Source organism: Phocoena phocoena, chromosome 17 (assembly GCF_963924675.1).
Source record: "Phocoena phocoena chromosome 17, mPhoPho1.1, whole genome shotgun sequence".
In the NCBI taxonomy this organism is placed as follows: Eukaryota; Metazoa; Chordata; class Mammalia; order Artiodactyla; family Phocoenidae; genus Phocoena; species Phocoena phocoena.
This window is the reverse complement of record NC_089235.1, coordinates 71063465-71075858: the sequence shown is the minus strand read 5'-3', so window position 1 is coordinate 71075858 and position 12394 is coordinate 71063465. Positions and strand designations below refer to the sequence as shown.

Sequence of the window (12394 nt, the reverse complement as noted above, 5' to 3'; positions counted from 1 at the left end):
AAAATGCAAATGAATAAAAAAGCTAAGATAGTTCAAGAAGCCTCAGAAAATGTGCCTGATGCTAATAATGTGAACATCTATGAACCAACCCCTGGAAATAAACAATGCTAGCAATTAGTCTTGTTTCTTTCTGCATTTTTAAAAGGATAAAGGGAAGTTCCCTTTCCCAGCATTGTTCTTTTATCCTCCTCCCAAGAGTCAACTTCTAATGCACTTAATATATATGCTTCCCATCCATGTGTTTTATATATATTTAGTCTTGTCTGTATTATAAATTATTTATAAAATTCTTGTGTGGCCATGCAATATAGTATTTTTTAGATCCATCCAGCTTCATATCTACAGATCTGCTTCATTTTCTTTTTGAATTTTATTTTATGTTTTTATACAGCAGTTTCTTATTAGTCATCCATTTTATACACATAAGGGTATACATGTCAATCCCAATCTCCCAGTTCATCCCACCCCCACCCCCCACCCCCCACTTTCCCCAAAATATGTTTATCCTTTGACCTATTAAAAGGTTATCAGTACTTCAGTGATCATCATTGAAAATGTCTCCTGGGGTTTAGATCTAAAAGCACACTAGCTGGAGTATAGGGTATCTGCATTTTCCACATTTTAAAATATTGCCAAATGGCTCTCCAACAAGATTGGAACAATTTCTCTCTTACAGGCAGCGGTCCTTGTAATTCTTATTGAATTCCTGAGTGAGAATTTTATCTCATTATTTTCGATAGTAGTTCCTCGATCATGAGTAAATTTGTGCATCCTTTTTGTTGTTGTTTATTGACCATTTTCGGTAAACTTCCAGGTCATGTCTTTTGCCTGGTTTTTTATTAGGTGGTTTGCGTTTTTCTTACTAGATTTGTAAAGGTTCTTTATAAATTCTAGGTACTAATTTGTGTCTGTTACACATCTGCATCATCCACTTTATATCCGCTACCCTATTTAACCCTCACGGCAACCATCTGAGGAACACAGGCTCAGAGAGGTTCAACAATTACCCAGTTGCACATGGCTAGTAGGTAACAGATCCGGATTCAAACTCAGGTCTTTCTGGCTCCAAAGTCCATGTTTGTAAATAATGCATACATCTCTCTTAAATCAAGATGAAGACTCTCTCACCATATGCCCAGGGTTCAAAGAAAGTCAAAACAGTTTCAAATTAGATAAAATAGTTAGTGCCAAGAGATGTCCCATGGCCAAGCAGAAGATAGCACAAAAGACGGCCGAGAGATGTATGAACCAAATAGGCCACGTTGGTAGTAGAAATAAAAATTAAACCATCTAAAATCTATTCATTCAGAGAAAACACAGCATTAATGGAACAAGCCAGGGCTTTGGCTTCAGATCCAGACTCTGTTGAATTGGAAAGTCTCTTCCCAACTCTGGACCTCACTTTACCCATCAGTGAAGTGGCGTAACTACACTCTGGTACGGGACTGCGTGAGGCTCTGATGTGCCTGGCACATAGTATGTGATCAGTATCTGTTCATCCCTATCCCTTCCTTCATTTTTAGGAGAAAGGTTTAGTTCTGAATTCTGTTTTGAGGTCTTAAGGAAAAACTGGTAGTTAAATTGTTAAGTAGGGTTGTAAGAGTAAAGCAGAATCCCAAAGTCCTTGCTGCTGACATTCAAGTGCTTTTCTCAGCTTCTTCCTGACTCAAGGTCAATTATCGGTTAGTCTTGTATTCACTCACACTCTGCTATCAACAGAATTAAATGAATAAGGAACGGAAGAGTTCGTTCAGCCTTCCCTCTCAGCTGTGCTATAAGCCAGCGGGTCAGAAGTCAAACTGTGGATCCGTTTGGCAGCCTCCGTCTGCTCATGCCGTTGGAATTTAACCAACCCTGTAGGAGTTCACCTTGGTTCAAGGCATTTCTGCTGGTTGTTCCTGAGGGTCAGGTGCCTGGGAAAGTACAGAGAACCTTGCACAGGGCAGCCCGGCTGCATCCACACTGAGATGACCCCAAATACTCAGACTCTCTATCGTCTCACGAGGCCCCTCCCTGACAACCCCCTGTCTCCGCGGATGACACTGAGCCCAAAACAGGGGAGGCACCCAGTGTCTTATCAGTGTCCCCTAAAGAGTCATCCTCCTCAGCATCCCTTCCAGGGACGACTCCATCATGACATTTGTGAGTACAAGTTTAGGAGCTAAACCACCTGTATTCAAATGCCATCTCGACCATCAACCAACTGTGTGATCTTGAGCAAATTAATTAAAAGTGACGACCTCTCTAAGTCCTGCTTTTCTCATCTGTAAAGTGAGGATGATAATGGTTCCTATGCTGTAGGAATATATGAGACATCAAATGTGATCGTGGAAACTTAGCACAAGGTCTGGCATAGCATAAGCTCTTGGTGAATACTAACGATGATTGTCAGATGTGACCCCTTCTATACCACAAATACTGCTGTTCTAGAAATATCCCTACTACCATCTCTGGCCTGCTGTACCCTACCTGATCCCCCAGCCTGCACTTTCAATCCACCCTCCTCAAAGCCGTCAAAGCCATGTGGTCAACACATTAGCCTTCTTAAAATCCTTAAGGGTCTCCCTATTGCCTCTAAGGAACAAAAAGTTCAACCTGCTTGTCAAGAACGTCCAAGCTCTCCCTGGAGTCCCCTCGACTCCTCCAACCTTATCTCCTGCAGCTCCACAGGTCACCATTTATAGCCCGTAATCTAGCCACAGGAAACCACGTGCCGGGTACCAGATTCTGCACACACCTCCCCCGCCAACCCATCATACTCAAGGCCCTCCCCGCTCAGGGAAGCCCACTCTGATCATTCCTCGTTTTCTAATCTGTGCACATAATTTTTTATCATTGTTTGCACTTATCTCTGTCTGTTCCAATCTTTAATTGCTATGTCTTCCTCTTCCATTAGAATAGGAGTTTTGAGGGCAAGGACCATTACTCATGTTCATATTTTTGGCACTTAGTGGAGTATCTGGCAGCAGGTGTCCAATTAAATGTCTGTTGAATGAAATGTGAGATGAATGAGTGACTGATGGAAATATTATTTCATTTAGGATCATATTACACCATTAGTTCACAGTAAGCTAAGTGTCATCTATCTACAACCCTATGATTTTTGCTCACCGTTACCCGTAAGCCTTGTGTTCCCCATCCTGTAAGCACAATTTGCTTTCGGACTTAAGTGTCATACCTTTGTTGTGGGCTTTGGTAGGCCCTGCAGATTCACAGATGAATAAGACGCTTAAGGAGCTTAGAGGCAAGTATTTATAAGTAAGTGCATGTAGGAGGGCACGATAGCTACAGAAAAAGCCTCGTTGAGATCTGGATTGATAGCCAGCCTTCACCATTCACTAGATCTGTGAGTTGGAGTGTATCGTTTAACATCTGAGTCTCAGTTTCTGCTTTACTAGAATAGCGATAATAATATTTTAAGTGTTGCTGTGACAATTAAAGTAGGCAATGTATGCAAAGTGTTATCAGAGATATGACAAAATCAGCACTAAGCAAATGCAGTCATTAGTATGGCAACAGAACAAAAGATAAATTCAAACTGGCTGGTTTATTTTGGGTTTCATGAGGGGAAATGGGAGCTAATAACTAAATTAAAATTTGACTTTAGGTGCTCAATCGCTAATGCTCCAAACTTGGTGCCTGAGATGTGAATTCTCATCCTGGCTGGGATACAAATCAGCTGTGTGACCTTAAGCAAGTGCCTTCTTCTCTCTGGGCCTCAGTTTTCAACCAATAAATTAAAAGGCTTGCAAGGACTATTATATTATGTATGGTACACATAATATGGAATTGGATGAATCCATTAAATTCACATTGTAAAGTATTTAATTACACGGAATTCTTTTCATAATACATACTAAGTGCAAAAGTAGGTCACAAAACAGTAGGAACCATACGGTTCTAAATTTGTAAACATAAATATATTTTTGCGTAAAGGAAAAGGAAATGACACTGAGGTGATTCCAAAATATTAACCATTGTTTTCTCTGGGTGGTAGGCGGAAGGATAATTTTTACTTTTTTATTTGTGAATTTGTATTAGCTTCCAAATTCACTACAACTAGAATGAGTACTTCTGTCATGATTAACACTCAAATTAAATATGAATTTTTATAAGACATCAGATAAGATGATCTCGAAAGATTGTGGTATCCTTGAGAATCACATTATTCTACATGTGTTTTCACTTAGTATGTCCTTTTCTATGAGCATAGGGAGAGGATAGCATTCATTTAGCAATTTTGTTAATACAAATAAATTAGTTCAAAATGTCCTGGGTTTTATGTCTCTGCCACCCAATAGCTAGAAGATATTGTACAGATTTCAGCCATTTGGCTCTCTTTGGAATTTCTTCCAATAGTCATAGAAGCTACAAAAAAAGAAAAAGAAAAAAATCTCTTCTAAATTCAAGTCCCAGCTCTTTCTGGATGTTCCTTGGCCAGGGTGACTTACTGTGCATATTTTGTAGTCTCTACTCAGGTCATATTTTTTTCCATCTGAAATACATCCTGAAGACTCAAAGACCATTCATAATTTTCCTTTACTTCTCTCGCGAGTTTGATCTAGCCACTCTCTATTTTTAGTCACCCACTGCTTTCAAAATGATTCAAGAGGTGTTTATGTTTTCTCTTGAAAGTGTGTTTTAAGTGACAAATTGCTGAGCTTTAAAAAGTCTTCTGCATCACAAAGAAGAGGATATCAGAAGTGCCAGTCAGAGCAGGAGTTTATTCCCGAGGGGCTAAACATAGGACATCTCCCATTCAAACTAAGCCATGTGAACGAGTGATTTTGTAAAATGCCACCACCAGGGGCAAGAGGATGTGCTGGGAGCTTTAGGGGGTAAAGAGAGGGAGACATGGGCCACACCCCATGCCAAACACGTTACCAAGATTTGGTCAATTAATTCTCACAATTAGGGAGGTAAACACAGTTAGAGTCTTTCACAGGGCCACGAACTGAGGCTCAGAGATATTAAGTGGCTTGTCCAAGGTCAAACCACTGGTCAGCAGCAGACCTGAGATGGGAAGCTGGGTCTGCATGACTACAAAACTCATGACTTTTTATTATTTTTTCAGGAGTCCACAAACTTCAGGGGCCAGAGAATTAATTGACATGAAGGACAGGGTGGTACTGGAATGTGCCTATTCCCCAAAACAAGCACTATGGTGACTGTGACTGAATGAATGAATGAGTGAGTCCTAGCGCCTAAAATTCTGGATTGACAATATATGGCTCACAGTCCAACACTCTTCACTTCAGCGCTGGTGGTGGACAGCTCTAATAGATCTGAGTCTGCGTGTGGCCTCACTTGATATGTGATATTTACTCATCCCCCTACACTAGAGGCTTGTTAACCAGCTAGCTAAGCAAGATATATGTCTCACACCCATAGAATGCATCCCACCTTTTCCTCCCAAAGTCTTATTGACCTTTACTATTCAGCTCTTGAGTCTTCCCTGAATATCCAGCCTGGGTTACTTTCTCTTCCCATATATTCCCATGGTAACAAGAGTGTATCCTTACTAGGCAGTGTATCATGTTATGAAATTATCTGTCTGTTTGGTTCTTTCCTTTTCTGAACTGTTTTGAGGGCAAAGACAATGTGCCTTCTTCAGTTCTGTATCCTAGCATGTGCCTGGTACACAGTAGATGCTCAATAATTATATGCCTCACTGGAGCTACAGAAAAGAAATAGAAGAGTGAGTTTTATCTTTTATTAGCATCTTATCTCCAAGGAAAAGCAGATGGAGCTAGGAATTCACAAATCTGAATCTTGTTTCAGCCCACAGAGTTCCTTGGTCCCCTGGGTCCCCATGTGCACAATACCTCCCCAAGAGAAAGCACATTTCCATTCCTAAGTCCCTGTTCTACCTGGAGAGCTAGCTGGTCTGGGGCTGGCCCTGTGTAAGCTGGGAGGGTCTTTTAGCATAAAGCTAGGTGAGAAGCTGGCCTTCGCAGCTGGGATCATGCTTCCATTTCCCCATGCTGCTCATGCTGGTGTCCCGTGAGAATAGAAAAGGGAAAGCTGGAGATTGCCTGGGTGCAGCCATATTAGTGCCCTTTCTACTCTCTCTGAGCACTGTGTCTCATCCATGAGGGCCCCACTGTGTCCTTAACCACATCAGAGTTGTTACCTCTGAGTGAGTTCTGAGCATATGTATGCTTGTGGTTGGGAAGCTATAAAACAAAAGAGTAATGTGATCTGGCTTTAGTGATAAAAAATATTCTAGCTGCCATGTAGAAGAGAGATCAAAGAGGGTAACAACAGTGCCCAAAATTGAAATAGGAATTTATATAAAAACCTAAGTGTGGTCCTTGTAGCACTTAGAACAGGGGCTGCCACATAGCAAGTACCTTGCCTGCCTCTTAAATAGGATAACATCTAAAGAAAAAGAAGGGATGTTTGTCTTCACATGGATCTTTGTGACAAGAAAGTATCAGAGCTCTTTGCAAATAGAAGACATCATTATTAATGTAAGTTCATTGTCTAGATGCTGGATTCTAGAGCCTCCCAGCAGGTATGATCTGTGTGACCTCATGCCCTTGGGGATTAACTGAGTTCTGAATTAGCCTGTATGAAAGCCTTATAGAGAAGCCCCTATCATATAGTGGGAGCTCAAGAAACAACTGCTTCTCTCTTTTTATCCCACTCCAGTCTGAACCTCAGTTTCCTAATGGGCCTCCTTGAAGTCCCTCCATGGTTGTCAATAACCATGCCACCATTTGCATTTCTTCTTCCAACAGAGATTTCCTGGGGACCAAGGAGGCGTCACTGCTGCTGATGGCCATGTTCCTCCTCGCTGTCTTCTACCATGGACAGCAGGTAACCTGACATTTTCCTCTAACTGCCTTTGATTACTTGGCATTTCCCATTGCCAGAAAGTTCACCTGAGAGGCAGCCACTCATCTCTGCAATAAATGACTTCTAGTTGCTCGCAGCAAGTGGTGATTCTTTTTTCTTCTTCTTCTTTTTTTTTTTGTTTTTTTTCCTTTGGCCTCACTGCGTGGCTTGCAGGATCTGAGTGTCCTGACCAGGGGTTGAACCCGGGCCCCTGGCAGTGAAGGCACAAAGTCCTAACCACTGAACCTCCAGGGAATTCCCAGCAAGTTGTGATTCTTAAAGAATCAATTCCTAGCACGCACCCCTTAATAAAAAACTAAGATGGAGATGATTTGGAGAGCAATATGGTTTTCATTCCCTTTCGGTATATCTCTTTCAATAAAACTATTGTTTAAAAAAAAAAAGAGCTTTTTCAATTTCTGCCTGAGGCAAACTGGGACCCCTCCCAGTTCTATTACTATAGGAGTTGTGTAAACTAGGTAAACATTCAGGTTTGGGGTTTTTTTGTTTTAATTTTTATTTTATACTGAAGTATAGTTGATTAACAGTGTTGTGTTAGTTTCAGGTGTACAGCAAAGTGATTCAGTTACACATATACCTGTATCTATTCTTTTTCAAATTCTTTTCCAAGTAAGGTTATTCCAGAGCACTGAGCAGAGTTCCCTGTGCTCTACTGTAGGTCCTTGTTGGTTATCTGCTTTAAATATAGCAGTGTGTACATGTCCATCCCAAACTCCCAATCAGGTTTGAGGGTAATCCAGGCCAAGGTTCCAATCCTGCCCTGCCTCCCAGAAATTTGTGGCCTTGGACAAGTAACTTATCTCCCTGAGCCCCTGTTTCCTTCTCTCTAAAATAAGATGGTAATACCTGACTAGGGCTGGTTTTTTTTTGTTTGTTTGTTTGTTTTAACATCTTTATTGGGGTATAATTGCTTTACAATGGTGTGTTAGTTTCTGCTTTATAACAAAGTGAATCAGCTATACATATACATATGCTCCCATGTGTCTTCCCTCTTGCGTCTCCCTCCCTCCCACTCTCCCCATCCCACCCCTCCAGGCTGTCCCAAAGCCCCGAGCTAAAATCCTTGTGCCATGCGGCTGCTTCCCCCTAGCTATCTACCTTACTACGTTTGTTAGTGTGTATATGTCCATGACTCTCTCTCGCCCTGTCAAAACTCACCCTTCCCCCTCCCCATATCCTCAAGTCCGTTCTCCAGTAGGTCTGCGCCTCTATTCCTGTCTTATCCCTAGGTTCTTCATGACATTTTTTTCCCTTAAATTCCATATATATGTGTTAGCATACGGTATTTGTCTCTTTCTTTCTGACTTACTTCACTCTGTATGACAGACTCTAGGTCTATCCATCTCATTACAAATAGCTCAATTTCATTTCTTTTTAAGGCTGAGTAATATTCCATTGTGTATATGTGCCACATCTTCTTTATCCATTCGTCCGATGATGAGCACTTAGGTTGTTTCCATCTCCGGGCTATTGTAAATAGAGCTGCAATGAACATTTTGGTACATGACTCTTTTTGAATTTTGGTTTTCTCAGGGTATATGCCCAGTAGTGGGATTGCTGGGTCATATGGTAATTCTATTTGTAGTTTTTTAAGGAACCTCCATACTGTTCTCCATAGTGGCTGAACCAATTCACATTCCCACCAGCAGTGCAAGAGTGTCCCCTTTTCTCCACACCCTCTCCAGCATTTATTGTTTCTAGATTTTTTGATGATGGCCATTCTGACTGGTGTGAGATGATATCTCATTGTAGTTTTGATTTGCATTTCTCTAATGATTAATGATGTTGAGCATTCTTTCATGTGTTTGTCGGCATTCTGTATATCTTCTTTGGAGAAATGTCTGTTTAGGTCTTCTGCCCATTTTTGGATGGGGTTGTTTGTTTTTTTGTTATTGAGCTGCATGAGCTGCTTGTAAATTTTGGAGATTAATCCTTTGTCAGTTGCTTCATTTGCAAATGTTTTCTCCCATTCTGAGGGTTGTCTTTTGGTCTTGTTTATGGTTTCCTTTGCTGTGCAAAAGCTTTGAAGTTTCATTAGGTCCCATTTGTTTATTTTTGTTTTTATTTCCATTACTCTAGGAGGTGGGTCAGAAAGGATCTTGCTGTGATTTATGTCATAGAGTGTTCTTCCTATGTTTTCCTCTAAGAGTTTGATAGTTTCTGGCCTTACATTTAGGTCTTTAATCCATTTTGAGCTTATTTTTGTGTATGGTGTTAGGGAGTGATCTAATCTCATACTTTTACATGTACCTGTCCAGTTTTCCCAGCACCATTTATTGAAGAGGCTGTCCTTTCTCCACTGTACATTCCTGCCTCCTTTATCAAAGATAAGGTGTCCATATGTGCGTGGGTTTATCTCTGGGCTTTCTATCCTGTTCCACTGATCTATCTTTCTGTTTTTGTGCCAGTACCATACTGTCTTGATTACTGTTGCTTTGTAGTATAGTCTGAAGTCAGGGAGCCTGATTCCTCCAGCTCCTTTTTTCGTTCTCAAGATTGCTTTGGCTATTCGGGGTCTTTTGTGTTTCCATACAAATTGCGAAATTTTTTGTTCTAGTTCTGTGAAAAATGCCAGTGGTAGTTTGATAGGGATTGCATTGAATCTGTAGATTGCTTTGGGTAGTAGAGTCATTTTCACAATGTTGATTCTTCCCATCCAAGAAACATGGTATATCTCTCCATCTATTTGTATCATCTTTAATTTCTTTCATCAGTGTCTTATAATTTTCTGCATACAGGTCTTTCGTCTCCTTAGGTAGGTTTATTCCTAGATATTTTATTCTTTTTGTTGCAATGGTAAATGGGAGTGTTTTCTTGATTTCACTTTCAGATTTTTCATCATTAGTATATAGGAATGCCAGAGATTTCTGTGCATTAATTTTGTATCCTGCTACTTTAGACTAGGGCTGTTTTGAAGCATCATTTGAGATGACTGTATGCAGCATTTTGAGCACCGCCTTACAGAAATAGAGGAAGCGCTTCATCACTGATTTGTCCTGAGTAGAGAAAGTGCCTACCATATCGATGCCACTTCCCCATCTGCCAGGATCTAGGGTGGGCACCATGGATAGCACTGTGCAAAATCCCATCCCTGGCCCCAAGGGCTCCTGTCTCCTGGAGGAGAGCGGACCCTAAATAATGCAATGGGGGATGTGCAAGGTGTGGACCAGACTTGTTCAAGGACTTCAAGAGTCAAAGAAGCAGGAAATCATTCTGCACAGGAGTGTCATAACAGGCTTCACCCAAGAGGCGTCACCTGCTCTCCACGTCCGGTACGATTTCTCCATGCAGACTCAGACCACGAATTCCGTAACGTTCCTCACCTGGGGAGATTCTCACCTTCTGGTAGAGCCAGGCCCTGTCTGCTTCACTGCTGTGCTGTGGATCCCAGTCTATCTCTCTTTGTGTGTGCTTCAAAAAAGTAACCAGGAAAGGAAAAAAACAAAACAGGAAGACTGTCAGCCAGAGCAGAAATAGAAACATACCACTGAGAAATCACCATGGAGACAGGGAGGTAACGCATCCTGAGAAGCCAGGGATGAAACAGCTAAAAACCTAGAAGCTAGAGACACATACATAAGTTATTTGTAATAAAGCAAGATGGTAAAATGTAGTCAAGGGGAAAAAAGAGTAAATAAAACTTGGCAATCGAAGAAAAGGGGGTAAGAGTTAACATGTATCAAGCTCCTACTATGTGCCTGGCACTTCACCTGTGTTACCTCATTGGATCCTCTCAACAACCCTAATGGTCGTTATTATGGATCCTGTTTTACAGATGAAGAGAGTCAGGCTACTCAGCTAGTAAGTGAGAGAACTAGAATTCAAACCCAGATCTGTCTCCAAAGCCCCCCTTTCCACTCTCTAGATTGGGGAAAGACAGAAAGAATTGTCTGCGTATCTTCACAATGCCAAGGGCATTCAATCCTGCAATATGACCTTACCTTGCTTTTCAGTTTTAGCTGAATTTATGGTGAAACAATAAGCCAAATGTCAAAGTCTGGCCATTTGCAGAATTCCTATATTTAGGTCTTTCTGGTTTTCTATGAGAGCCGGGGTCATGTCCTCCACATCTTAATGGCTTCTAGTTACAGGAGAGGACTCCTTAGTCTGACATGCAAATGACAACCCATCTGAGGGCCGTGAAGACAGAATCACACAAGGCAATCCTATAGAAAAACATACGTACACTCCATCACACAGGTTTTAAACTGACAAGTGAGAAATTCTCAGAGATAGCTAAGAGAGAGCAAGTTCAGAGTAGGGGTCTTCGTTCCATAATAAGAAGGATGTTTCTATCTTCTCTGGCACCTTAAGGAATTACTTTGTCCCCTCTCAGTACTCCCTTCCGCAAAACCTTTCTAACATTCTGATTCCGTTTATTCTACTCTCCATTTGTCCTGGGAAAGCAGATAACCTCCTCACATGAAGATGGGTATAAAGTAAGAATGTATAAGTGAATAGTGATGGCCTGAGTGCTCAAGCGATATCTGATTTCTTTTTTCTTTTTAACTTTCAAAAGGTTTTGAAATTATGTAACTACATCCCATAACTGTAGCAGTTACAGATGTAAGCCTGGGAGTGGGGTAGGTAATATTCAAACCCCAACTCCGCCACTCAGGAAATATGTGACCTTCAGTACTTGACTTAATTTTCTGTCTCAGTTTTCTCGCCTATAAAATGGATATGATAATAACAGGTTTTATAAGTTGGTTATATACTATTACATGAGAATATGATTATAATATACCTCTCCCAGTGATTTGCACATAGAATAAGTGCTCAAAAATTGTGAGCTATTAATATTTTACTCTGAAAGCAAGAGTCTGAGACAAACAGGGAATTCCCTGGAGGTCCAGCGGTTAGTTCTCTGTGCTTTCACTGCTGAGGGCCCGGGTTCAATTCCTGGTCGGAGAACTAAAATCCCACAAGCTGCACAGCACAGCTAAACAAACAAACAAACAAACAATGACAACAACGATACAACAAAGAAGAGAACGCCGCAAACAGAGAAAGTATTATTATCCATTTGGTCCCAAGGCAGGAGCAGAGACTCAAGTCACTTGAGGTCACGAAGACAATGAGGAGGACCAGACAGAAACAGGAATCCAAATGCTTGAACTCCTAGGTCCATTCACTTTCCACCGTGTTCCGCTGCCTGTCTGCTAGAGGATGCTTTCTGCAGGAGTGCGTCACTTCGAGTCCTGTCAGAGTCCTGTTCATCCGGATCAAGTCCGTCTGCTCCTGGGTTTGCTACCAGCTTCCACCGTTTTCCCTTGTGACTCAGAGGCCCTCTATTTTTATTAAAGGCTGAATAATCCCCATTGATGCCTGGTACGCAGCAGCATCCCAGTGGGAGCATGTGTAATTTTACCTCTCCAGAGTGACAGAGGCGGTTATGTAACTGCATAATTGGAAAAGCTCATCCTGCACATATGTGGAGCGATATGCCAAACACCTCCTCCTCTGAGGCAGGTGAACGTCCCGAACGTTGGACAGAAGAGAGCAGACAGGTGCCTCCTACCTCGTGCCTGAC

At 41.5% G+C, this 12394-nt stretch overlaps 1 protein-coding gene across 1 annotated transcript in view; it reads left to right on the top strand.

The window, feature by feature from the left end:
• ADCY8 (adenylate cyclase 8) overlaps window positions 1-12394 on the top strand; it is a 220823-nt gene that overhangs the window by 174673 nt on the left and 33756 nt on the right. The window contains exon 13 of the mRNA XM_065895688.1: window positions 6744-6822. Coding sequence (XP_065751760.1) covers window positions 6744-6822 — 79 coding nt within the window. The remainder of the gene's footprint in view (window positions 1-6743; window positions 6823-12394) is intronic.